This window comes from Pagrus pagrus (genome assembly GCF_965226575.1).
Source record: "Pagrus pagrus genome assembly, chromosome: 9".
NCBI lineage: Eukaryota > Metazoa > Chordata > Actinopteri > Spariformes > Sparidae > Pagrus > Pagrus pagrus.
Genome location: NC_140193.1, coordinates 21,722,430 through 21,747,511, shown reverse-complemented (window position 1 = coordinate 21,747,511; position 25,082 = coordinate 21,722,430). Strand labels below are relative to the sequence as shown.

Sequence of the window (25,082 nt, the reverse complement as noted above, 5' to 3'; positions counted from 1 at the left end):
CAGGACACAAACAACGTAGTAGCTTCAACAAAACCTGAACATTTTTCAGTATGATAAATATATATAGCAGAACTGTTTATTATTTTGCTGAAGAATATGCCAGTGTTTTTGTTAAAGAGGAGTGATCTCACCTGGTCAACTGAAGCACAGCGGAGAAGAGGGGAGAATAAAACAAATGAAAAAGAAGAAAAATGAAGATCAGATTATTGAACATCTTCAGCCTCTAATGATAATGTTACTGTGGTATAATCAAAGATTAAACTTACTTGGGATTCTGGACCAGAGATTACACTTCCGTCTATGTCAGACTCTAAAGGGGCGTATATTGCCATGTCTGTATCAGGTTCATCTGCAGTTGGAGGGGAATATCAAATAAATCTGTTTGCTACGTGCTTCATACAAGAGTGCTAACCCCACAGAGGTCACATTCTCTCATGTATTGTAAGTGGGTTAACCTGGATCTGAAGAGTCATCGGTTAATATCCTGCTCCAGCTTTCAGGATTGCGTTTAGATGAGGGCTCTTCCTGTCTGTGTCACAGGAGAGACATTAGGCATTATAATAAGTGTCACACTTCATATAGAGTTCATGAAAAGCATAAAGTAATGGGGCTACACGAAGCAAAACCATGGTTGTAATTGTAAAGAAAATAAATGTCTTGCTAGTTTATTGTTATTTATTGCTGTTATTTAAATTGTCCACTAGTGAAAACAGTGAAGATATAAAGGTGCTGTGCAAAGAAAACAAAGAGTTCTGCACACCATCCATCCCTTCAAATAATCACACACTTACTTGTCGCCGGAACTCAACTGTCTCTGTTTCAAAAGCAAATCAGAATGATTAAAATCACTGAATTAATGACAAAAAATAAGCAGCATTAAAAAGCGTCAATGAAAATGTTTACCTTGGAATGTGAGCGCTTCATGCTGCTGGATGAGTTGGAGTCACTGCTGCACGCAGACGGCCCGGCTGCTGTCCAATCAACTGTTAGGAACAAAGGGATTAATCTGTTATTAGAAGAACAACAACAACTTTATATCAACACATAATATGAGACACGTGCGCTCTGAGCAGGACTTACCGTTGGTGTTCCTCTTCTGTGATTTAGGAGCATGTTTGTCACAGTACAATCTAAAAACACACACATGCGTGGTTGTGGTCAAATACTGAAGAGCAGATTATAAACATTTACTGAATAATTATTTAGTTATAGACTTACGAACGGAGATGTTTGCAAAGTGTGAACATACTTACATAACAATGCTATTAGACAAACTATCCAAGCTGATGTTCCCCTCGGTCTTCTCACAGGTAAGGCAATACACCTCGTGGAAATAAAACACAGATATCATTACTCGCTGAACGGTTTGGGGCCACACAAAACTACGCCATGTTATTTCAAATTCAAACGTTTGGGCAACAGGAAAATGAAATTACTGTTTACTTCCACAAATAAATACAGACATTAAAACATTCTGTATTGTTAAATCCTGAGAAAATAATAATCAGTAAATGGCTGATCCTGTGTCTATGTAGTTTTATCAAACAAACCTTAGACGGTCCAGCTTCACTGGGATTTTTGGAGAGTCCGGGCTTTGTGAAGGAAGAAGCATGTCCATTAACAGCGCTGTTCTTCTCTGGAGATGAAAAAGAGCAATTCAACACATACTATGTCATTCACTGTAAAAAGTGTTTACAGGGAGAAGGGTGAAAATTCTGCGATCCCCACTTACCTCGGCGTTGTTGAGAGTGTTTTAAGCAGTACAGCCTGATGACAACACACAAAGACAAATTTATAATCAATTCAAAATAAGTAAAATTCTTCCAATGAATTCATCTTCAACTGTGATTAAACATGGATATTTCTTCTGACACAAAAAGGACTGCAGTAGAGTATTATAAGGTTATTTTGACAGTTATGTCAGACTGACCCAAAACATCCCTTTTCTGAATCATCAACAATCTCAGCTCCTTCATGAACAGCACATGGGTAGTGGTAGGACTTTTTGCAGCGTTTGACTTCACACCCAGCAGTGGCTCCCTTCTTCTTGCACCAGCTACATATCTAATGCAAACAAATAGAGAAACGCAACTACAATCGCTTCCAGCACACAATTAATGGATTGGGTTTACTGATAACTGAAAATGTCAAGAAGAGTCTTTACCAGTTTGCTTCCTCGTTTCACCTCATCCAACACATCGTCCACAGAGAAACCAAACAGATCGTCGTACTCCGGGGAGTCCCGGCAAAATAGCCCTGAGGAATACAGCTGTAAAACAGGGACGACATGAGTGAAATGAGAACACCGTCATTCAAAGCAGGATTAAACATCAGCTGTAAATAAAGGCCTTGTTGAACATCCATACATGATACATGACACGTAACGCGTGCTACAGAGATTTCCAAGCCGACAAAATCTTTATCTCCAGATGTGAGAAAACGTGTTTGTTTGGTAGACTCAAACAGATGTCGCATTATTGTGATTTCAATAGTTTTTTCAGTGAGAAGGAAAATTGTGCTGCAAAAATGATCATTTCTACTGACTGTAAATCAAATCACAATATCTGTCAAAAATAATTGCAATATGATGTTTGTTTTACTACATCGTTCTGCGCTGGTTTGTTCAATAAAAACCTTCTGTCTGTCAGTCCTTTAAGGACATTTGTTATTGATAATACTAATAAGTATGTCAAACCGTAATACACAGACGCTTCCTGAGACGGTTATTGGAACAGAAAATCTCATTTAGTTACAGCTTAATGTTCTCAGATCTGGCCTACATAATAGTTTGTCTATCACAAAGCACTGACATGTTTATTTTTTAACTTTAAAATGTCCTGCTGAGAACATTTCTTGCTCACCACTCTGTAATAACCAATGTTTTCAAAGTATTTAAAGTACTTACTTTGCAGCTGAATGGCATATGTCAGTGTTAGCTGATCAGCCTACACATCACATTACTTTACTAGTATTGCTTAGTAAATGACTGCTTACTGTTGGGTACTTTATTCAATAACTAAACATAATAAGATTTTAAAATCTGCTCATGCAAAGTCAGTGAATGACTAACTTCAGCTGTCAAATAAAGGCAGTGGAGAAAACAAAAATACAGTTTCACATTTAAAATGTAGCTCAACATTGAAATACTCATGCAACGTTCAAGTACCAGAACACTGTACTCGTGTTATGTACTGAGCAGTAGTTACACTCCACCACAGCTCAACAGTAAAACTGTGCCCTTCACCGCCATTACCAGCTCCTTTACCGAGGCTGTGAGTGTGGGGGAGCTCCTCGCTTTGCATCTTGACCACAGTTAGGTTTCTATCAGAGTTTCTGTCGCCTCCATGTTTCCTCAGGGAGTAGCCTACACCTCCCCCTCAGCCCGGGGAGGGCTCTCTTCAAAACTCAGGCGCCAACATTTAAGCTAGCGTCACTAACTTTAGCTCACAAGCGAGTGGTTAGAGATGAATGAGAGATGAAGGAGAAAAAAAAACAACCAATGCAGATATTTACCAAACAGTTCTGGTGAGCTGTGACATGCTCTTTGGTCGATAACGGTCCTGTTGTCTTGGTCTCTTTGTCCAAGTGACAAAGTGCGCAGGAGACTTTATGACCGTGCCCCATGTTAAACAGCTGATGGCAGAAAACCTCTAAAAAAGACGTGTTGGTTAAGTTTCAGAGTTAACATCGATCAGTCTGAAGCTCCGTCCTGCTCCTCCTGCTCCTCCTCCTCCTCCTCCGCGCCGTATTAGCTCACCTCCCACTGTTCTGGTCAGAGGTTGCCAGGTTCGTTCCGAAATATCCCCCGTCGACCTCTCTAAATGTCCTGACACTTGAGAAAAATGTGTGTGAATTTAAATGTTTAATTATATTTTCTAGTAGTAATTATCTTGGATCTGGTCCCAGAAAGTCGCAGAAATAGTGATTAAGCGTTTCATTATTATTATTATTTTTTTAAAAAGTCATTAATATATCGGTATACAGCTGCTCTATTAATATTTGAATTACTAGACTAAATCAAAAAGTCATTTATTGTTTGTTTTTAATGGGCGTAAAAAGATAAAATATGAATCCATTATTTAATAAGTTAAATCAAAAAGTGTGAATAACTATGTGCATTTTATTTTTAATTTATTTTGATTTATTTTTTAAAATATTTTTTATTATTTTGCTCCAAAATAGTCAGATTTAGTCCAAGAACATACAACAGCAACAACGTAGAATAAAATGCATGTGCTATTGCAGCATGCAGCTCGTCTCTGTCATTATAAACCCTCTCAGAAATATCACTGTGGACAGGACTTTGGTGTCCTCAGTGGAGTCTACATGAACGCTCAGATAGTTTTAATGTTACAAAAATATTTTCATCCTCTGTGTTTTTTATTTATAGTACTTCCTTATGTTATTATCAAGGAAGGGACAGGTATACTACGTTTTTCTACTTCCTGCTCCTGTTTTGCTCATAAAATGTGTATAAGTATGTAAAAGTGTATCTTTTATATGTATGTCTTGTACAATTGTTTTTTGGTATTTGTAGACTTAAACGAGCAAACCAAAACAAGTATGAACTAATATGAATGAACAAATTAATGTTCTTATGTTAATTTAATTCCAACACACATGTTTTTGTTAATTTCATAAATGAATTCATTTTCTTCCAAACAAGACTTTATGTGGGGATTTTCAATCTGCTGTAATCAGTAAATGTTTAGTCTTTTGCAGAGATTTGTGGCTTTGTAAACACATTTTCTGGCCATCCTCTGTCTGGGAAATGTTGCTGCTTCAGTTCAGAAACTCATAATTCACCATCTAAATTGCGACGATGCCTTATTTCACTGTCTATAAATGAAAAGATAAAAGACTAGAACAATATTTTTCATGGTGATGTGTTTAGTCTGCAAATTCCAGATATAAGCACAAATGGTTGTAATAACAAACATGGCAACCCAGTTGTCTAGTTTCACTTTCGTTTCCGGTCTAAGTCTGATCTGAGGCCTAGTCTGCCTTTGTGCTTTACATCTGCACCTTCAAATGTTCCAGATGTTTCAGAAAGGCCCAGTTTACTTCAGACAGGACAAGATATATGTATACCTTGCAGTGCAATCAAGTATCAAACCTTCATTTATAGACACAAACAAGACAAAAGAAGAGACCATGCCTGAATTATCACAAGTTGTTTATGTAAAAAAAATTAGACAAGTCACAAAGTAGTGACATCACCATACTTAATGTACAATATAGCATCTCAAATAACAAATATTTCATGACAGACAGATATTAATGAACAATATCTACATTCAGAACATGATCCCTCCACGGGGAATAAGTTAGCGCTATACAGTGATTTCTGATTATTCACATGGAGAAACATTTTTAAACTGCAGCGTACATGAAAATCCACAGAGTTTGACCGGGAGGCCGCCGGAGCTCGTACAGAAAGTCCGGGCGACACAGGTTTCTAATGACAGGCTGACAACAGAGAGACAAACGTGACAGACAGGGCGAGAGTAAAAAGACGGCGAGGAAAGAAGAGATGAGAAGCAAATTAAAAAGTGACTAAATACTGTATATGTTAGCTTCTCTGTTTCTTACGAATAAATAAACACATGTAAAGGGAAAAAAGCAGCAAACAGGGTGTGATCAGACAGAAAACATTCATTCAAGCCCAACGAGCTGTGCGTATTGATCTCTCTCAATCTTTTTATATTTACAGTAACAGTGGAATTATAAACTCCCGGGTGAGTTAGTGCAGACGAACACAAAGACAGCTGTCGTACACATGTGATCTCTGATCTTTTCTCCACGTTTTAATGTGAACATAAATAGATGCATCAACTGAGATCAGTCCTGCTGGCCCATTCATACATCTATTACATTATAATCACAGGGGTCCTCTGTTCCTCATAGAAAACAAACAGACAGGTGTATGACTAGAGGGAGATCACTTTACTACACTGTGAGATGACTGTCTCTGATGTGTTTTGTAAATCCTTCACTGTACAACTGCACCACAATCAAATCTACAACATGTGCACACGTATGACACATTATCTTCAGGACTGGTGCATGTGCATGATTTTAAAAACTGAAAAAATACAGCTTTCTGTGGAAACCCGACAAAAGTCCGATGAGTTGGCAATACGGCGCAGACAGCCACATGAAGCTAGCGTTCGTGACGGCAGTGTGGTGATGGAGAAAGTGCTGAAGAGTTCAGGGTTTGATGTCTGAGAAGCTTGTGTAGGTCTCACTGCAGCTGGACGATGTGCTGAGGTTTCCAGAGCCACTGCCTTCTGTTAGAAACACATATTCAGAGTTAATGTCCTTCTCAATAACTATCCGTTCACACTTAGTTTGGGATAGTTTGTTTGAATACCTGAGCTGGTGAGAGACTGGCATGATTTTGATTTCCCAATGAGCGTGATGAGATTAGCAGCTGCGATCCAGCCTTCCTTAGAAGTGCTCAGGTTACGGACAAACCTGCATGACCACAAACGTGCGATTACAGCAGTGCTGCTATACTGTATATACATGTGTTTTATTTCTCATAATCAGCAGTTAGTAGAAGCTGTTTTCTCACCACTGCCCGTCATCCCCCTCCTTGACCAGCTGCACCATGTCTCCGCTCTTCACTGAGAGCTCTTGAGCGCCGCCCTTCTCATAATCAGCCACCACTGTGTATTTGCCAGCACTCTGTTAAGAAAAGAAAAAAACGAGAGTATAAAAACTAAAGTTAGAAAATAAGCACTTTGCCTGACTTGACACAATCAACACAAATACAGAGTAACATTAGTTTAACTGCTAATGTAATGTAATGCCCTTCGCACTATGGGATGTTTTAGTGTCGTTGAGCTCATTGTTTCGGTTTTGGTTTTCAGTCTCTCAGCCACAGTTGGCAGATGTTTCAGTGAAAAAAACAAAACAAACACCACTACAGGCCATCTGCCTGGCACCAAACAAAAGTCAAACAACGTTAGAGAATAGCTGGTAAACATGGCAGAGCATTTAGAGGTTAAAGAGACAAATATTCCCCTCAGGAGCTGGTGTGTGGCCAAACACGACAAATGTCAGATGGCCAGAAACTTCTAACGAAGGCTAATTTCAGGCTCTGTGTCTGCTGGAAGGGTATGAAATGTAAAATGTAATGAAACCCTGACATTTATTTAAACTGTAAAGCCTGCTCGCTTATCTGCCATGATGGAAAGAAATACAATTACAAGTTTGCAGAAATATACAACAGTTATTTTTAGGAAGGTCATTAAAAATCAACCAGTAATGGACCAGAACTGTAATTGCTCTAACTATCAGGTGCAACATACCTTTTATTACTTACTTCTCAATATCATTTTATATACTACCTCTTCTATTTGAGTTTTTTTAACTTGTTTTCCTAAATATATCTGTTGTTTGTTTGTTTAAGTACTAATGTCAGCATCCACTCACTTTCTATTATCCTGTACACTTTTTTTATTTTTAGTCTCTCATGTTTTTGTATTTTATTGTTATGGTAATGTCATTTTATGCATTCTCTGGCACAATAATGTTTTGCTTTGGGATTAACAAAGTTCTATTTTATTCCATTTTATCGTATCTTAGTATGATGCGTGCATTATCTTGACAGCACCTTCTATTTGAGTTAATGTTAAAATATACGTAAATGCAAAGAAGACAAATCAGTTTTCACAGTGATCATTATGATCTGATTATGTCACTTATCCAGCTGATAATAATTACATGTGTAATGACTTGTAGAATCCAGTGGTGGAAAGTAACTGAGTACATTTACTCAAGTATTTTAGTTAAGTACAATTTTGAGGCTTTTTACTTTCCTTGAGTATTTCCACTAAACACTACTTTATACTATTACTCCACCAAATGTTGTACTTCTTACTCCACTACATGTATTAGATAGCATGAGTTATTAAGTACTTTTGCATTTTTAGATGAGTATGATTTTAAATGCAAAACTTGTATTCGTAACAGAGTATTTCTACACTCTAGTTTTGCTACTCGTACTTCAGTCACATCAAACTTTTTAGCCTCATATCTTGTTAAAGCCTCAAAGGAAAATTCTGTGCAGACACTTTGTTTTTGTCCCCTTGGAGGATATATTTGCCTAAGCCTTAATCATAACCACTCTCAGCCCCACCCGAACCTTAACAAGTACAGACAGGTGTACACATGTTTCTCACACACAGTGACTCATAATACACACAAATAAACAGCTCACACACTGCAGGGCTCCACAGTGTGCAAGTGCGTGAGCTGTTCATCTTTTTATCTCAATGACTTGCTCACGTTCAGCTGACACCTGCCCTCTTTGTTTTATATGAGGATGCATACACAAGCGACCCACCAGTTTCTTGCCGTTGTCCTCCTCCGGGTCGGAGTTAAGAGGATCCTCTGCACTGGAGTAGCCGTCATGCTCCTCTGAGGCATCCAGTGACAGCGAGGCCTTGTTCCAGCCTGAGGGGAAGACGGAGACATGTGTGTTTAGTTTAGAGCAACATTCAGCTTCAGCTGCTGTCAAACGTGTGTGATCTGCACTCAGGTGTGAAAAGAGTGGGGAGGGAGAACTACAAGAAGCTTTTTTGAACAGAGAAGGAAAAACAGCTAATCCCAGAAATCCCAGCATGGCACAATCAGTTCCACAACCATTACCAAAACACCAAGAGTGATGAACATGCACCTCTGTTTTCTAAACAAACAAAGAAAAAGTGGCAGGCAAAAATTCCTTCACATTAGTGTATATTTCTATGATTTTCACGAGGAACGTGGAGACGTGGAACAACAAAGAAAAAACTGAGATTGAAGGGTTTGTAGGAGTGAAACAGTGGGCTGGACACACAGCCAGCGCGAGCCGGTCAATGCCAGTGTACCTCTCAACTTTGTCTGTAAGAGACTAGAGGTGCTGAACCACCTGGCCCTGCTCAGGTGGAGCGGGGGAGGACCTGCATCTGAGGAACAGGAGGCAATAGAAACACAGCTCGTCACTCACCCAGTCAGCCAATGAAACTCACTGTAAGAGGCCGAGGCTGTGCTCTGGCATCATGGACGAACAACTAACCAGACAGGGAGAGTGTGCAGTTATTGTTGAGCGAGCTAAGTACCTTTGAAGCCGAACGGCGTGGGATCGCTCTGGCGTTTCGTCTTGTGATCAGGGCTTGTGGGAGATCCTGGCACGAAGAAAGAAAAAAAGAGGGGTTAAGGATGGTTGTTGGGACAAGAAAGAAGCCACAACCCAAAGATTGTTTGAATATCAATCTTTGGGTCGTGGCTTCTTTCTAATTTTGTGCTAATTTTGATGAGAAAGGACTGAGGTATGGAAGCCCAGAGAGGCAAGTGTGAAATTTCTTTTTCTGGTGATTCATTTTCAATCATCCACACACACAAAAAAAATTGACAATGGACTACTTGAATTACTTTTTCTTCCTTGCCTCTCAGCACTTCCATACGAAGGATGGGCAGTAAACAGCCAACAAAGATAAACTAAAGGCTGAGGAAAGACAACTACGAAGATGCAAACTAATTCTAATAGAGAGCACCTGCGAGATGCTGCTCACAGTTGTGATGCTTTTTGAATGGAAGAGGCTATCCTAACAGACACATTGGCCTTTTTCACAAAAGACACTCTGACATGACACTGTACAAAAAGCACAGGAGGAACGAATCAAATTAATGATGGCTGGATTTATCCGCTTCAGTCTCACGATCCGGGCATTGTGCACGCTGGCTCACTGCCACACTGTAACGTCTTACTGAGACACTTGAATAGCACGGAGCCATTGTTAATGTTATTAGTAGTAACAGCTGTGCTTTTCACACTGTGACAAGTCAAAGCTGTGAAAAAGGTATTGTGCTGGGTTGAATAAAGCCAGGGTCCAGAGCTGTGTGATACCTGGTGACAGGAGGATGGTCATGGGTAATGTAAAACTTTTATCATCGGTGGCTGAGGGCTCTGTGGAGGGAAGCATGCAGTATTTGACCCACTGACCAAGAATCTTTAAAATATATAGCTCTATAAAACTTATTTTATAATTTTGGTTTAACATTTATGCTTATTAGCTTAACCTACATGCATAGAGTTAGATGAGAAGATAAATAACCTTCTGCTTTACAGTAAAAATGCAGCCAGAGCTGGTTAGGTTAGCTTAGCAAAAATACTGTAAAAGGGAGAAACAGCTGGGTATGTTTAATCCATACAAGAAGTGTTAAAATGACAAATTATGTCTTTACTGGGAGGTATGATCCCTATACAGACCTGAGACTGCTATCTAACTTCTCACCTGACTCTCAGCACACTTCCAAAAACTCTATTCTTTGACTTCAACTGACTGAAACTACAATTTTTCATTTCACAAATGCAGAAGATGATGTGACATGTCAGGTATGAGACTGACAGCGGCCTGCAGTTACCTTTCTGAGCTTTGAGGTTACTGAAGCCCTGTAAAGTAAAGCGCTTTTTAGCCACAGCAGCTCTGTCTGAGGTAGGGCTTGTCACAGCCTCATCTGACCGGAGGGAAAGCAGGAAGTCGGGACAGACAAGAGGAAGGAAGGAAGAACGTAAGTTAGGTGTAAAGGAGGAAAAGGAACAAAAAGGGTAGACGTTAGTGGAAAAGACAGAAGTTAAGACATGGGTTAAACATCGGTGGGACATAAAAAGTGTAGTTTTCATGCCCTGCAAACGCTCCATAAAGAGTTGTTACAACAGAGAAGTGTCATCTGTCTGGTTGTCGTCACTGTACTCACCTTTTCCTGTTGGCTTTGGTGAGGAAGAGGAGTTGACATCAGGGCTGCAGGGCTCAGCTTTCTTCTCCTCTCCCTTCTTAAAGCTCCTCTGGCCGGACTTGAAGGGACTGTGGTTGGACAAAAGTGGAACTTAAGAAGCTTCAAATGCAGCTTGAAGCAATCTTTCTGATTATCCACACATTAGTGAACAAATGAGGTGTGGAGTTCAGACTTACCTGAGACTAACTGCTCCGCTGGGTACAGGAGGGAACTGGAAAACAGAATCTGGAGCCCTCTGCTGGCTGGCTACTCAAACACAATACGATCGTTTCAAAACACTTTAACTGAACATTGCACTTATTTTCACAGTCATTACTAATAAAATATTAGTGTTGAAGTTTCTGGTAAAACATATTAGTGTGAACATTACATTTAGACGTGAGTTTTAGAGCACATCCTCTCTCCGTACCTCTGCAGGCTTCCAGCTGGGTTGTCAGAACCTTCCTGATCTCATTTACCCAGGTGGTTTTTACTTCAGCTGATGGTGCCTGAAAGGGTTGGACAAATATTAGAGGGCTGTCATCATTGTTATCTGGAGGTAGATCCATATGCATACCAGTTGTTCAAATACAATACATTGTGCTCAAAGGTCCAGTGTGTAGAGTTTAGGATTAAGGGGGATTTATTGGCAGAAATCCGATATTATATTGAACATTATTTTGTTGTTTTTATTAGCTTAAAATGAGCCTCCATGGATCCTTTTCCATGGAGTCCACCATGTTTCCCCGCCATGTTTCTACAGTAGCGCAGAACAGACAAACCAAACACTGACTCTAGAGACGGCCTTTTGCGTTTTTAGCAGCCACTGTAAGAGGTTTGTACGGGTGAGATGAGGGGCTGGATGCCACTAAATTCTACACACTCGTCCTTTAAATGATAAGTCATAAGCTTGTTTTGCATTTTTCTTTTTGTCAACAAATTCCAGAAGAACGACGGCCAATAATTAACTATGTGTCCGTCGCTCGCTTGATACTTTACAAGTTTTCTATCCTGTCAGTGACAAGCACATTTGTTCTTGAAGACAAAACCCTTAAAATGGATCATAAACATATATTTATATTTAAAAGGATTTCGATTTTTCTAAATGCAGCCCGTCATTGTGGTGTACAGCACATTTGCATTTGCTGGGGTTCATTTTCAGCCTCAGATTTATAAGTGCAAGTATTTACAGCTACAGAAAGAAGATGACACCAGGTCACACAGGAATCAGCCTTCAGTGAGAACGACAACACTTATTACTAAGATCAAATCATTATTAATTTTTTCATTTCATGGGATTTGTTGACAATTACACAACATGTAGTAAATCACCTTTAATTTGTATGTGTTAACGCACCTGAACAATATAGACCTCCTCTCTGGAGTTGCACCAGATCTCAAACTTCTTGTTGTCTCCCTTTGCGTTCTCAGTAATGCCGACAGCACTCATCTGGACATGAAGATGGCAGGGTTACAATTTTATATAAATTACAGGTTTACAGACAACTAAGAGATTAGTAGAGAGGCAGTATAAGAGACAGATGCGTCTGTAGAGGCGCTCACATTCAGAGACTGTTTGAAGCTGTATGAGGGAGCTTTCTCGTAGCCCTCTCCGTTCTCCTCCCTCCTCTTGCAGAAGAGCAGGGCCTTCTCGTGGAGGAAGAGGTGCCTCTGCATGGGCTTGAATCGGGCCAGATCCTTCACCTTGGCGTGACCTTTCTTGTGCTCTGTCCACACGCTGAACGAGCCCTGCATCAGCAGCTTCCCCAGCTCACTCAGATTACCCTGAGAAAGAAGAGAGTTGAAGATACTGGTATAAGATCCACCGTATACTGCACTTAATAAAATACTGTGAACAGGCCTTGATTTGGTATTCATACTCAATTTATATTTTATTTAATGCATCTGTTTTCTGTCGGGTCTGTGTTCTGTGCCAGTGTCCATCTGGACTGTCTATATTCAGACCAGTGTGTCTGTTCTCTAAATAATTTGTCTGTGTTTCATGGAGGCAGCTGCCACAAGTATATGTGCTCCTGCTAATGAATCATAAAGACTGTCTATCTCATACAGACGGGCACTTTGTTCTGCATAACACAGAATCTACTGAACTTTCAAAGTCCTCACGTTATTTTCTTTCTTTATCTTCATCCAGTCTTCATGAATTAAGTGACAGTGAAATTTCAACAGAGTCACAGCTTTCTGAATCCGTGTCTCATTCTATTTACACCTACTCAGCAGATTAGGGCAGTAACTAATGATTATTTTCATTATCGGTTAATCCATTAATCATTTTATCTACAAATAGGGAAAAATGTAAAATCCCTCACAGCCCAAGGTGACCTCTTCCACTGACTTGTTTGTCCAAAAATCATGTACACAACTTAAAGCACCTAACTCTCATAATTTAGAAGCTGGAACCAACAAATGCTTAAGTTTTTGATTAAAAACATGATTTTTTCTTTTTACTTATCCATTATTCTACTGTTTGTTGCAGCTCTACAGCAGATGTAATGCTAAAAAAACATCTCTTTTATCAGTGCAAGTCTGCCCGTACAAACAACAATTATGGGACTGATGCACAAAAGTGTACAAACATAACAAATAATAAACAGTGAAGGGAGAGATGTTAAAATGTTTGCAAACTTAAAGAGAAGACAAATTTAACATACAGAAAATATACAGTATATATAACCATTATAATAATAATATCAATAATATTGTCAATATAAAATCAGTAACCTCTTGAAAGAATTGAAAGATGACGTAACATAATAAAATGCAGGTTTTATTATGTTACATGATTTTTAACAACCTATTATGTAATATATATATTATATATAATATATCCCATTGTGCTATTTTATATGCTGAGTCGTTCTATCCTTAGATTTAGGCAATAAAACAACTGCATTTATTTCTATGTATTCTTTTATTCACATGTGACCTGGTTATAGTTTGTGTATTCTCCTACTTTTTTACTGCCTTAGTGTTCCTGTCTCCCTTTTTAATCCACTCTTCTCTGTTGGTCTTTGCCTTCTACAGATGACTAACACGACCATGCAAGAAATCCAATGTGCTTTTTCATGACATCACACTGTACGAGGCATCTGCTCTCCTGTTAAATGTCTCACCTCGTATCCTGTGATGGCGATGAGGTGCATGGAGTCATTAACAGCCTTGAGGATGCCTAAGATGGAGGTCAGCGCCTCCTGCAGGTCATCGGTCCCCTCACAGGTCTTACTGTACTTCAGCATTTCCTGTGGTCAGAAACACATTAACCATGCAGCTCATAGCAAAGACTAAAGAGCAGAAATCACTCTGAGAAGACAGTTTAACAGTCCGGTTGATCTGTGGCCAGCAGAAAGCACCGTACCTTCAGTAGCAGCTGATATTTGGTGATCCTCTGAACAGGCTTCAGCAGATAGGAATCTAAACCCAGTTTATGCTCCAACTTCTTCTGACACTCCTGATGGAAATAAGAAAACAGGCAAAGATTGTGTCAAATTAACATATAATAGGATATTTACTTAAACACTGGCAGTAAAGGTGCTGTCCGTTCACCTGGAAGAAGGCGCAGTCAGAGCACTGTCTCCAGAGGCTTTCAGAGCGAGGCTTGTTGTGACAGTACTTCTCATAGATCTGCAGGTCTGTCATCTGAGAAACGCAGCAAAAACAAAAGTGGTCAAGACTCCGCTTCATCAGCATAAACAGAATGAAACCTATGTGCTGAAAGTTTCACTCACCCTCTCTAGAAAACACCTTCCAACCAACTCTGGGCAGTCGGTGTACTGCTCCAGCTCCCTCAGAAACGTCCTGGAAACAACAAAACCAGGTGGATGAAGAAGAATGAGAGAAAAGGACAAAGATGATGATTAATTAAAGTGTTGATTAGCTTTGATGGCTAACCAGTGGCACAAAAGGAGCACCAGCTACATACTGAAGGGGACAGAAGTGATGCATTTCCTGCACCTCTGTAATAAAAACACACAAGGAATTATGAACTATTCAACCATTTAAAAGCATGTGGACCCAGCCAAGTCAGCCATGGTGACAGGTTTAGGATTTTTGAATTACTGTAAAGATGCAGGTTCTCCTAAAATAAATCAGGAAATCAATATAAGACTGTATGCGATCGAGCTTGACAGCTTTTGTAACGTTTACCACGATCAACTTATCCATTGCGATGCACGGTAAAATCTTAAATTCTCTCACCCCTGTGCTCTAATGCATGAAAATTGCATCTGACAAATTAAATGCTCTGGCAGCAACTGTGTTGATTCACGATGGAAGGTTCAAGCAGCAGCAGTCCCTTAGAAAACGTTTTCCATCTCAGGCAGTGTTGTCTGCATTACTTTGACACAAGAACATCTATGTCCAGTGCAATTTGTGCAAGTCAAAAAAATAAAGTCCATAATCCAATGGATTATGTTCATTATAATGAAAGCGTCATGTATTTGTATTCAGTAACCGCCTATCTGGTGCTACATCATGTTTTTCTGCACTATAAGGGCACCAGTGAGGTTAACAACAACATGTCAGATGATATCATCAGTGACAGGCAGATGGCGCTCCTTCACCTCTTGTGGAAGTGGTAGATTTCTGGCATGTTGCCAAACAGAATCTCCTTTTTGTTCTGCAGAGGAGCAGGGATGAGGTGAACCATGGCAGGATTATCCATCTCAGAGGCATACCCCTGTGAAAACATGGAAACAAAACGTGAAATTCCGGGCTCGAGTGAAAGACAGAAAGGATTAAACATTCTGAGGAGTGAAGAAACACCTGCAATACGCAGAGCAGCTCCTCAACGTAGGCTCTCTCAGTCTCCAGCAGCTCGTTCATCACGTGCCTGCAGGCAGACAGAGAATAGAGGTGAAAAGAGAGATCAGATGGAGGATTTGGGGCAGGCACGCTCAGGAAAAAGATAGCTCCACAGCTCCATAGATAATGAGATAAGTGTTTTCACACAGTCCATCTGCCGTGTAATTTGATTAGAGATGAAAGAGCGACGGCTGATCCCTCACCTCCTGAGCACCGCCAGGTTCTCCTCCTCCTCCGACAGAGAGGCATGTCTGCTGTTACTGTCTCCGTTCTGCAGTTGGCCGTTTCCCTGAGAGAAAAATAACCCAACAGCATGATAAGAGACACACAAATACAAACCTTTAGAGAACAAGTGGACAGACAACATGTAAACTCCACTCACCTTCTCACAGTTGTTCCCAGAGTCTGTCTCTGAGCAGTTTTTCTCCTGCTGGGCTCTGTGTGCTGTGGAGGGAAAAGAGGATAAATCTAGGGCCAGGCCATGTTGACATGCTTTAGCATTTTTGTTAAATCTCAAGTATTGTGGTTTAAATTAACTGTAAATACCCTAGAATTAGAATATGTGTGTGTGGAAACAGGTAGATGTGAATGATTGTAACTCAATGTAATCAATCTAGTCCTGAATGACTCAAATTTTGTACCTGTACCAAACAACATAGTGACTATTTCTCAGTTTGATGCTGTTGATTGAGGTCTTTTTACCGTAAATAATGCCGTGAACTCACCCTGAGATGTTTTCACAATTCGTTTGGCAACAAAATACTTTGAATATAATATGAAAGCATATAAATAAACAGTAGTGGGTGCAAGATTAAACACACTGCATGTATTTTCTGCCACTAGGGGTCTCTCAATCAAAACAAATCAAAAGACGCAGTTTGATGATGTCGTGAGGTAGCATGGGATCATGGGAGTTGTTGTCTTCATTGTTAAGTAACCACCACTGCCAATGAAAACCTATCTGACGTGAAGCCAAGTTCACAGACGAGGTAATGTTATAAAGATTTATATGCTGACTTCCTTCCTCACTTTCTAACGTATCATCTGATGATTCCCAGGAAGTTACAGCGACAGGTGACCGAATGAAACACACAGTCACCGTGAATAAGATTACTGATTTCTGTAGGTTTAAACATTGTTTGAAACATTTGGGATGATGTAAGAACTCAATCTAGAACAATGGTTTAGTTGTTTTAAGACCTTTTTGTGTAGAAATGTAACATATATTCTCTTTCAGTATATCCCTTGTTTCAACAGTGCCTTTATTGTTCTGAGACGTAACTAAATAATCAAAACTTCTGCCGCCTTTTAGACAGCAGACACAACAGCTTTCAGCATGTAGGATGCATTTAGTTTCAGAACAAATGTGAAGAGTGTGGAAAGAGTACCACTTATTGGTTCGAGTAGTTGAGGATTGAAAATGTATGTATATCACCTGAAAATGTAAATGGTGCCCTGAAGAAAGTCACAGATATGCAAAGAATTTCATGATGAAAGAGACAGGAAGGCCAGACCGTGATAAAAGTCCTCGTGAATGAATGAAATCCATGAATAAATTCTTTAGGAATGTGTCAGCACTTCTAGGTTGACTGCAATGAACATTTCAAAAATGTAACATTTAAACATTTTCGACAGGAAATTTAAAGTATAAACCACTCGTGAGCCATGATATTCATCCACTAAATTAAGTGTTTGAGGGCTGTGGAGAATGGAGTCTAAATGGAGAGTCTGATAATGTTCGTTTGAGGCCTTCACACCCTGTAAATAGCATTAGGGTTGTGCAAAGAATGAAGAGCATAAAAGCCTCGAGAAGTGTGTGAATAGGCTCTGCATTGTGTGAGCTGAATGGTGCAGGTGTGGGTGTGTGGAGACTGACCGGGCGAGCTGAGAGGGGATTTGATGAAGGCTTCAGGTCTGGGGGCTACCGGCTGCACCGGCCTGGTCTGTTTGGCTGCTAGCTTCTTCAGGCTGACCCTCCTCTTTTCGAACATCTCCTGCATGGACGTCTGCTTCTGGAACACCTTCTCCACCTGGTCCTGATGCACAGGAAGTGATCACAGGAGTGTTATGTAAGTCAGTGTATTATTTGAAATGAATATGAATGTGCTGAGTCTATTATTTGGCCATTGCTGAGAATACTGGCAGCTGTTTGGGTTAGTTTTACAGTATTAAAATATTCTTTGTTTGGTCGTCTTACCCTGAACTGCTGGTTGAGCACTGACTCATATTCAGTCCAGATGGCACTGAGGTCCGTCAGTTGGTTCTGGCCCGCGTTATCCAGGTAACGCTCCAGCTCCTGCAGGGCTAACTCCGCCCCTTCATGTGATAAACACTTGTCTACTGGCTGAGACGCCAGCAGGTATATACCATCATCAACCCATTTAGACGCCTGAGGAGGACAGCAGACAATCAGTCACATAACGGCAAACCAGACAAGGCATCTACACTGTGAGAGTGTGCTGCCTTCTTACCTTCTCCAAACTGTGGTGCAGCTCCATGGCCTTTAGCAGGTGGTCCTTCTTGGCCCTAAGGTTGCTGCTCACGTTCTCGCTGATTGTTCTGACCTCGCCGCATTTAGGCTGAATGGAGTCTTCAGCGTAGTGCGAGTTCTGGATCAGCTCATCACCCTCACGAGCCAATGCCAAGGCTCTGTCCAGCACCTCCTGTGGACCAGAGGAGGGTGATAATTATTAGTTATTTCCACCAGTATTCCTATATTTAATACAGTTTTCTTTTACTGGTTGTAATTTTTTAGAGCCAAAATCTATTTGACAGAATCTGACTTAACGTTTGAAATCACTGTCGATCTGCAACCAAGGAATTATGCAACTCTGAGAGATCCTGCAACATTTGAAGGCATTTTGCCCATAGGTGGTGCTGTATATCAACATGTTACATTTAAATAACCATGCTGTAATGGATGTGTGACTTATAATGTAATGACATGACAATATATGATCTTTGTACAAATCGCTAATATTACAAGACAGGATGTAAGTATTAGCCCAAAATCACGACTGGATCCAGAATAGAAGTAAAAACATTGTGTGCAGCCTCGGCAGTGAAGTACACTTCCTGCTGCCTTTGCAGAAAAGATCACACAGAGCAAAATTTCATTAAAAATAAGAAATCTATGTAGATACCTTCATATATATTCTAAATGTGATTATGATATTCACCATTACCAAACACATTAATCAACTGGGACAAAATGTAAATATAATATTATTACAAACTAACAGTTTATTAATAACAGCACTCTATTACTGTTTATAACTGTGATTTGTTATTCAGATAAAATCAGTAATGACAATACGACAAACCCACATTATAAAGATATTATTCATCTATTCATGCTGCGGTTACACAAAGCTTTAATTGAGAGGGGTTGGGTATTACTTACACAGACTCTCTCCTCATAGGTGGTGAGTTCACAGAAGATATGGTCAGCGTGGGCCGGGCTGATCCCCACCTCAGAGAAGGTCGCAAGTTTCTCAGACACCTGATCCAGCAGAGCCCTCAACTGCAGGAGAAACAGCACGGTCAGTTTTCAAGTTAAAAAAAGAGGATCGTGTGGACGATTTCACCTGAGCTAACAGGCTCCGGCTCACCTCTCTGTAGTTGTGCTCAAAGTGGCGCAGTTGGAGACACTGCTCCAGTTTGGTCTGATGTCTCACCCAGAACTCATCGAAGGCCCTTTCTGTCTCGTCCAGCTGAGACAGAAGTCTGACAGAGGAGCAGAGAAGAAATGGAGAGGGATTGTTCAAAACAGGCAGACAAATGCAGACTGAGATATCTGGATATTTTTTTTCTTTTTGTTTGCCTGTGTGCATCTGATGTAGAGTTAATGCCTGCTGACATGGGAATCAGTGCCCTCAGTGTTGCTTAAAATACAGCACTGACTTACCTCAAAGCACACTGCCGTACCAACTTTTATGTAAAATACACTGATGGCAGAGCTCAGACAGCTGTGAACAAATCATCTGCCATCATCATCAACTAACAAAAACAAGCCTGCTGGCATTCATTTTTGTTACATAAGTCAATAAGAGCAAATTGAGAGGCTGTGAAATGTGATAAACATCAGTGACAGCACTACTGTGTATCATTAGCCCAGCGCTGCTACTCAACTTATTATGAAATGACTACAGCGGGTATCTTAAATGTCTAGTTTGGTTATGTAATTGAAAGAACCCCATGTGAGTCGTGACTGGATAGAGTACGACACAGAAACGGCTGTATTTCAAACACCATACAAAGATTTCTATCAAATGTTTGGTGCCATTGCATTCAGAACAACTTCATTTCAATTTGTGCTTTGCTCCAGTGTAAATATGATTTTTAGTGATTTTTGTGATTTTTTCTATCAATTAAGGCATGACAAATATGTGAAATCAAGAATTTTAATTTGTCTTGTGTTGCCTCTTGTCTTGAAAGATTCTGCAGCAAATCTTGTGTTTCTACCTCAAACAGAAAAAAATCTGCTTTTCAATAACAATGATAGAAAACCAAAATAAATTCAGCTTTGAGTTATTTTTAATGGAGAAAAGTCACACTGAAGCTGTAAACTGAACATGTGGGGTGCATTTGCTTAATAAATGGCTAGCAATTAACACCATAAATTACAAAATAAAACAGTTTTCTTTCAACTTCACACATAAGGTGATAAAAAAAACAATGCTTTTTTTATTCAGTTTCTGAATAATGACACAGAGTCACTACAAGTTTCGACACCTTATCATTTAAGCATCAATTCATTCATATGTGCTAATGATTCAGGCTTGGGACCTGTGTGTTTTGTGAAAAATTAAAAAAAAACAGATGTGTTGAACATCTGAATCATTATCACCTCCATCTGTTTATGCTAATGATTCATTTTTCCTCTGGAGAATTATAACACAGAGTCTGGTGTTTGGTAGTTATCCTGCAGTTGTATCGTCTTGTATTTGTTCTCACCTTTGCACAGTCGCCAGGTTCTCCAGTTCATCCTGGTTCATGTTGTGGTCTGGGTCTCTCACTACGGGCTCGTTGATGCTCTCCAGCAGCCTGCTGCCCTGACCCAGAGCCACCAGCAGATCCTCCTGCACACAGACAAAGTCATTTCATCCAAATACATAACAAATGTACATACTTGATATACAGTACACAAAGGAATCATGTATATTACCTTCATTTTGTCTTTCTTGTCGGTGTGCGTGCTCAGCAGGAGGTTTGTGGCCTGGATCTCATTGGGGAGTTCAGTTTCGGCCAGCTCGGTCCCAAACGCCTGCAGGATCTGTGCTGTTTTCTTTACCATCAGCGCAAAGCCTTCAATAGCCTGAAGCACACAAGACACAACAAAGACCGTCAGCGTGCTCACGCATCAATCGAGTCTGGTCACTTTTTATTGGCTACGTATTTTATTGCTGTTGTGCTTTTCTTGATTTTACTAAACAAAACACTTTGTGTAGTGTAGTAGTGGCCATTATTTGATGATGTCAATACCATTTATTGATGCCATTTATACACAGCCAGCTAAGGGTAGCTTGAGTATTCGTAATGAAACCTATTGGAAATGGAAGGACACTTCAGAGAGTAGGTTAACCACTCATTTGTTTTTCCAAATGATTGACAGGGCAGATAACATTGTGACCAACTGGAGCAGGTCACACGTATTATCGCTGATGAGTCTGCAAATCACCCATAGACTTCAATACAGCGGACACCAGTCTGGTTCCAAAGCTAAATTCAGTGAAGTAATGACCCTTCTTTCTTTTTTAAGTTCCTTGCGCAGGTATAGGAAGAGAAAGTATCTGTAAGTCTGATTCAAGTTTGATTTTCATTTTTTGACAAATGGCCACTACACTTATCATTCTCTCTGTCTTATTTTGTTCTTACTAAAAAAGATGGAGGGGTGTACTTCAGTGTGTGTATTTTATCTTGCTCATAAAGCATCTTGTGATGGCAGTGCGGGACAGTGTAATGTTGTACATGACGTGGTGTGTTCAGTGTACATACAGTGCGGTGAGAGATCCACTTCTCATGGCAGTACTCCTGCGCTCCCCCGAGCTCCTGAGTCAGCTGGCTGCGGTCGATGTAGGTGTGCAGCTCTGTTATTGAGCTCAGCATAATCACCTGAAACAATTACATGCACATGTCTTTATAATTAACCAGCGTGTTATTAGCATTGTATTAACATCTTCTTCCTTCATTGAGTTGAATTGGATGCAGATGTAATAACACAAGTCAAGGTTTCTAGAGGTGAGAATGACTGTACGCACCGGCACCTTCATCTTGAACTCATCCTTGTTGAACTTGAAGAGGATGTCAGAGAGTGTACGCTGCAGGAGGGTGGTGGGCCTCAGAACCAGAACCAGCTGGAGGTTCCCTGGGAAGGAGCCCTGATAGGAGCGAGTAGATGGAGACCGTCACAACAGGGCAGACAGCATCCTCCTCCAACCTGACTCAATTATACATCACGCTTGAGCGGGACATGTTCTGTTCTGCACTTCCTTTATATTATCCCCTCCCTTTATGCGTCTCATGTGAAAACTCTGGCTCCAACACATTCAGACATGTGTGTGGAGTGTGTGGAGTACAGGAAAATTGAAACATGTGGGGGATGTGGGGCACTGTTCCTTTGGCAGGGACATTAATCTTCATGTCCTCTGAGATTCTTCTGCATGAATAATGAGGTAAAAGAAGTCGCCTCCAACTGTATGTATTCAGCATTTTCTTTACCCAGCTGTAATCGTTGAGACGAAGATTTTTTTCCCCACTAACAAACAAACTCAGCATAAAGCAAAGATATCCTGACTGAGCAAAATCCATAATAATCCTCCTAATATTTACTGCGTCATGCTGTGTAGCTCAGCCAATAGAACCAATTAAATGCCAATTAAAATGTCATGATTGACACCCACTGACAGGCTAAGCACTGCTGTGAAAGCTGCTTGGTGATGGCTGGTGGAGGGCGGACACTGATCTCCCCTCCTGAGGCAGTGGGATGGTTAATGCAGCTTTAATCAGCTAATGACCTAAACGGACGGCTCGCCCGATAGGCCGGCCTTCCCCGAGTGAGTTAGGGAATGATGGTCTAAGCAGAAATGACAATGAATACATCGTTAATGAAAAACCACGTGGGATGGGCTCTGTTAATGGAATTAATTAATCAATTTGGCGTTTGTCCTTGCTGACCTGCTAAAACCAGGAGGAGCACTGTGGAAAGGGTCGCTCACCACCTGCAGAGGTGGAAATTATTGTGGGACATACTAATGTTTTTATAACATGGTAGTGGTACTTTAATGATTTTTAACAAGTTGTACAGCACACTCTGAAACTGACCTCCTACGAGTTCATATTTTGTCTTTTGTCAATAAATCCCATAAAACACAAAACAAATTTAAACCTAATTTAATATGATCTTGACAATTATTTCCTGTGTAATCAAATCACAGTATCGTATTCCTCTGTGTGATAAAGCTCTGAGATGTCCAAAAACTGTTAAAAATACATTAATGAGCCACACTGTTGCACTGGGTATTATGTTCATTCATAGTGATTTACACAACCATTGTCGTTCATCCCATAAACACCGTCCTGCTGGCAAAAATCCTCCGAGTAGCCTCACAAGTACCCCACAGCTGCAGCCGAGAATAGTCTCTGACTCAGACACTATTCGACTGACTGAGTATATCAGCATTGTTTCCTAAAAAATACAGTGCCCAGCTTTTCTGGATATTATTCAGACTTTTTTTTAAATAAGATAAAACCAAATATTTTTAACCAAACATTTACATTTTCAGTAAGAATGAATGAGCTCTGGTCTTTCCACGGGCTTTGACAGCAGCCTCACTATAGAATATATCCAGCTTTAATGTTTATATGTATATTATAGCTCGCAGCAACACTCAACCATGCAGCCTGGATCTGTGGTCGCTGGCAGTCATGGTCAGTCATGCTGCTTCTTTGTTCTTTGTCAGTGGTAGACTGAGAGATAAAGGTGCACGCAGACACACACACACACACGCACGCGCACACACACACAGATGCACACAAAGCCTCAAAGAAGAGCCAGATATATGACAAGCGTGGAGGAGATGCTTCAGGGACTGACAGTAACTCTGCTGACTTAATTAGGAGCAGTCTATAAAACACACTTTCTGTCTGTCATCAGATCAAACTCAGCCATGCACGGCAGCGGGGAGCTTTCCTCAGAACACACTGACCCACATTCACACAAGCACATGTACAAACAAGTGTGTTTACATACACAGACACACAAGAAGACAAAGAGAGTGTAAACATTCAATATCCCCGCTTACTGTCTCTCTCACACACACCGTCATGCATGTGCACACTGAGTGAACAACCTCGCTGAGTGAGCACAACGCAGTGTGCTCTGAACATAAACGAGCCTCCACTACAAACATACAGCAGCAGCTTGACAAGAGCCAGCTTTCATCATCATCCATTTAGCAGCCGGGCTGAATCAGCCCAAACGGGACATGATTGCAGGGATGAGTGAATGCCCCCTATTACTGGCCTGTCAGTCTGTAAAAGTCTCCCTCGTGGGATTAATAAAGCTTGATTTAATTTGAAATGAGCGACGTGGTCTACCAGGTCTCTCGAGACCACGGCTGGTGATATACATCTCTCTTTCTCTCCCTCTCTCAGACGTTTCGCATATCCCTCTCTGCCTTGGCTTAGTGCTCTGATGTGAGGACCTGCCCGACTTGAAACTTGAAGCTTCGTATTCAATTATTAACACTTTCTTATAATCTACAAGATGTCTGAAATTTGCAAATGTTCCTGTGTTTCCTGCATTTACACAACAGTAAGGGAATCGTGGTGCTGTTAACATCCCAAAAAAGCAATATACCGAGAGAAGTGTGGTGGGGGTGGTTCTCCCCCACGCACACGCGCTTCATCACTTCCCAACAGAAAACATGAGACACAGATAAAAAGATAAGCTTTTCAATTCCCAGAGGAGGAGACTGCAAATGTAATCAGAAACCTGATTACTTCTGATGTTCCACATCTGCATTCCTTTCATTCAGCACCATGAATGACATGACGAGTATCAGCTCTCTGTCTCAGAAAAAGGTGTGATGGACCATTGTGTAGCAATGAAAGATATGATAGGAAAACAAGGGCACAGTTTATGTAACTGATTCTCTTACTGCAGGACCACACAGCAACTGATTGTGCTTCAGAAAAGCAAAAACTATGACTCAAACTCAGTAGGTTTGTAGGCTGCCACCTTCTGAGTCCTCATACATAAATTAAAAAGACATTTTGCATTAATTTTGGCAATTTGTGACGTGTAAATTCAAGATGATGAGTGAGATATTTAAATCACTGTGCGAACAAAAGAAACATCATCTCCCTCTCTCTTTTTTTTGGCATGTGACTCTTTATTTGTCCCTGTAGCTATGGAAACACATGGCAGGCTGTGATGGTGACGGGGAGAGAGTTCAAGGATGGGGTTGGCTCATATTAACCTCCCCCCCAGGGTGGCT

The 25,082-nt window shown here is 40.5% G+C and overlaps 2 protein-coding genes across 13 annotated transcripts in view; both read right to left on the bottom strand.

Moving 5' to 3' along the window:
• Positions 1-127: 127 nt before the first annotated feature.
• On the bottom strand, positions 128-3,714 carry LOC311262925 (PHD finger protein 11-like; the record flags this gene model as incomplete). Its single annotated transcript, XM_084362674.1, has 12 exons — positions 3,514-3,714; positions 2,165-2,269; positions 1,931-2,064; positions 1,733-1,767; positions 1,551-1,636; positions 1,254-1,324; positions 1,081-1,130; positions 904-983; positions 792-814; positions 456-529; positions 267-349; positions 128-139 (listed from the first exon to the last, which is right to left on the bottom strand). Exons 1-12 carry the CDS (start codon positions 3,622-3,624, stop codon positions 128-130), a joined length of 864 nt encoding a protein of 287 aa, XP_084218800.1. The 5' UTR covers positions 3,625-3,714.
• Positions 3,715-5,159: 1,445 nt separating this feature from the next.
• The window catches only part of mcf2lb (mcf.2 cell line derived transforming sequence-like b), a 46,163-nt gene continuing 26,240 nt past the window's right edge, over positions 5,160-25,082 (bottom strand). For 3 of the 12 annotated variants that reach the window (XM_084361247.1, XM_084361241.1, XM_084361249.1), the window contains exons 5-34: positions 21,843-21,962; positions 21,580-21,696; positions 20,750-20,899; positions 20,539-20,663; positions 19,194-19,308; positions 18,986-19,105; positions 18,054-18,245; positions 17,780-17,971; positions 17,459-17,618; positions 15,965-16,026; positions 15,786-15,871; positions 15,544-15,610; positions 15,342-15,457; positions 14,508-14,577; positions 14,326-14,418; positions 14,138-14,230; positions 13,896-14,021; positions 12,328-12,549; positions 12,122-12,214; positions 11,156-11,273; positions 10,962-11,031; positions 10,747-10,853; positions 10,414-10,506; positions 9,896-9,955; positions 9,108-9,173; positions 8,877-8,954; positions 8,354-8,463; positions 6,578-6,690; positions 6,374-6,477; positions 5,160-6,290 (exon numbers count right to left, since the gene is read on the bottom strand). In XM_084361247.1, the coding sequence (XP_084217373.1) occupies positions 6,211-6,290; positions 6,374-6,477; positions 6,578-6,690; positions 8,354-8,463; positions 8,877-8,954; positions 9,108-9,173; positions 9,896-9,955; positions 10,414-10,506; positions 10,747-10,853; positions 10,962-11,031; positions 11,156-11,273; positions 12,122-12,214; positions 12,328-12,549; positions 13,896-14,021; positions 14,138-14,230; positions 14,326-14,418; positions 14,508-14,577; positions 15,342-15,457; positions 15,544-15,610; positions 15,786-15,871; positions 15,965-16,026; positions 17,459-17,618; positions 17,780-17,971; positions 18,054-18,245; positions 18,986-19,105; positions 19,194-19,308; positions 20,539-20,663; positions 20,750-20,899; positions 21,580-21,696; positions 21,843-21,962 (3,318 nt within the window). In that variant the 3' untranslated portion in view covers positions 5,160-6,210. The remainder of the gene's footprint in view (positions 6,291-6,373; positions 6,478-6,577; positions 6,691-8,353; positions 8,464-8,876; positions 8,955-9,107; positions 9,174-9,895; positions 9,956-10,413; positions 10,507-10,746; positions 10,854-10,961; positions 11,032-11,155; positions 11,274-12,121; positions 12,215-12,327; positions 12,550-13,895; positions 14,022-14,137; positions 14,231-14,325; positions 14,419-14,507; positions 14,578-15,341; positions 15,458-15,543; positions 15,611-15,785; positions 15,872-15,964; positions 16,027-17,458; positions 17,619-17,779; positions 17,972-18,053; positions 18,246-18,985; positions 19,106-19,193; positions 19,309-20,538; positions 20,664-20,749; positions 20,900-21,579; positions 21,697-21,842; positions 21,963-25,082) is intronic. The other 9 variants (XM_084361244.1, XM_084361251.1, XM_084361245.1 and 6 more) reach the window with 8 other exon arrangements.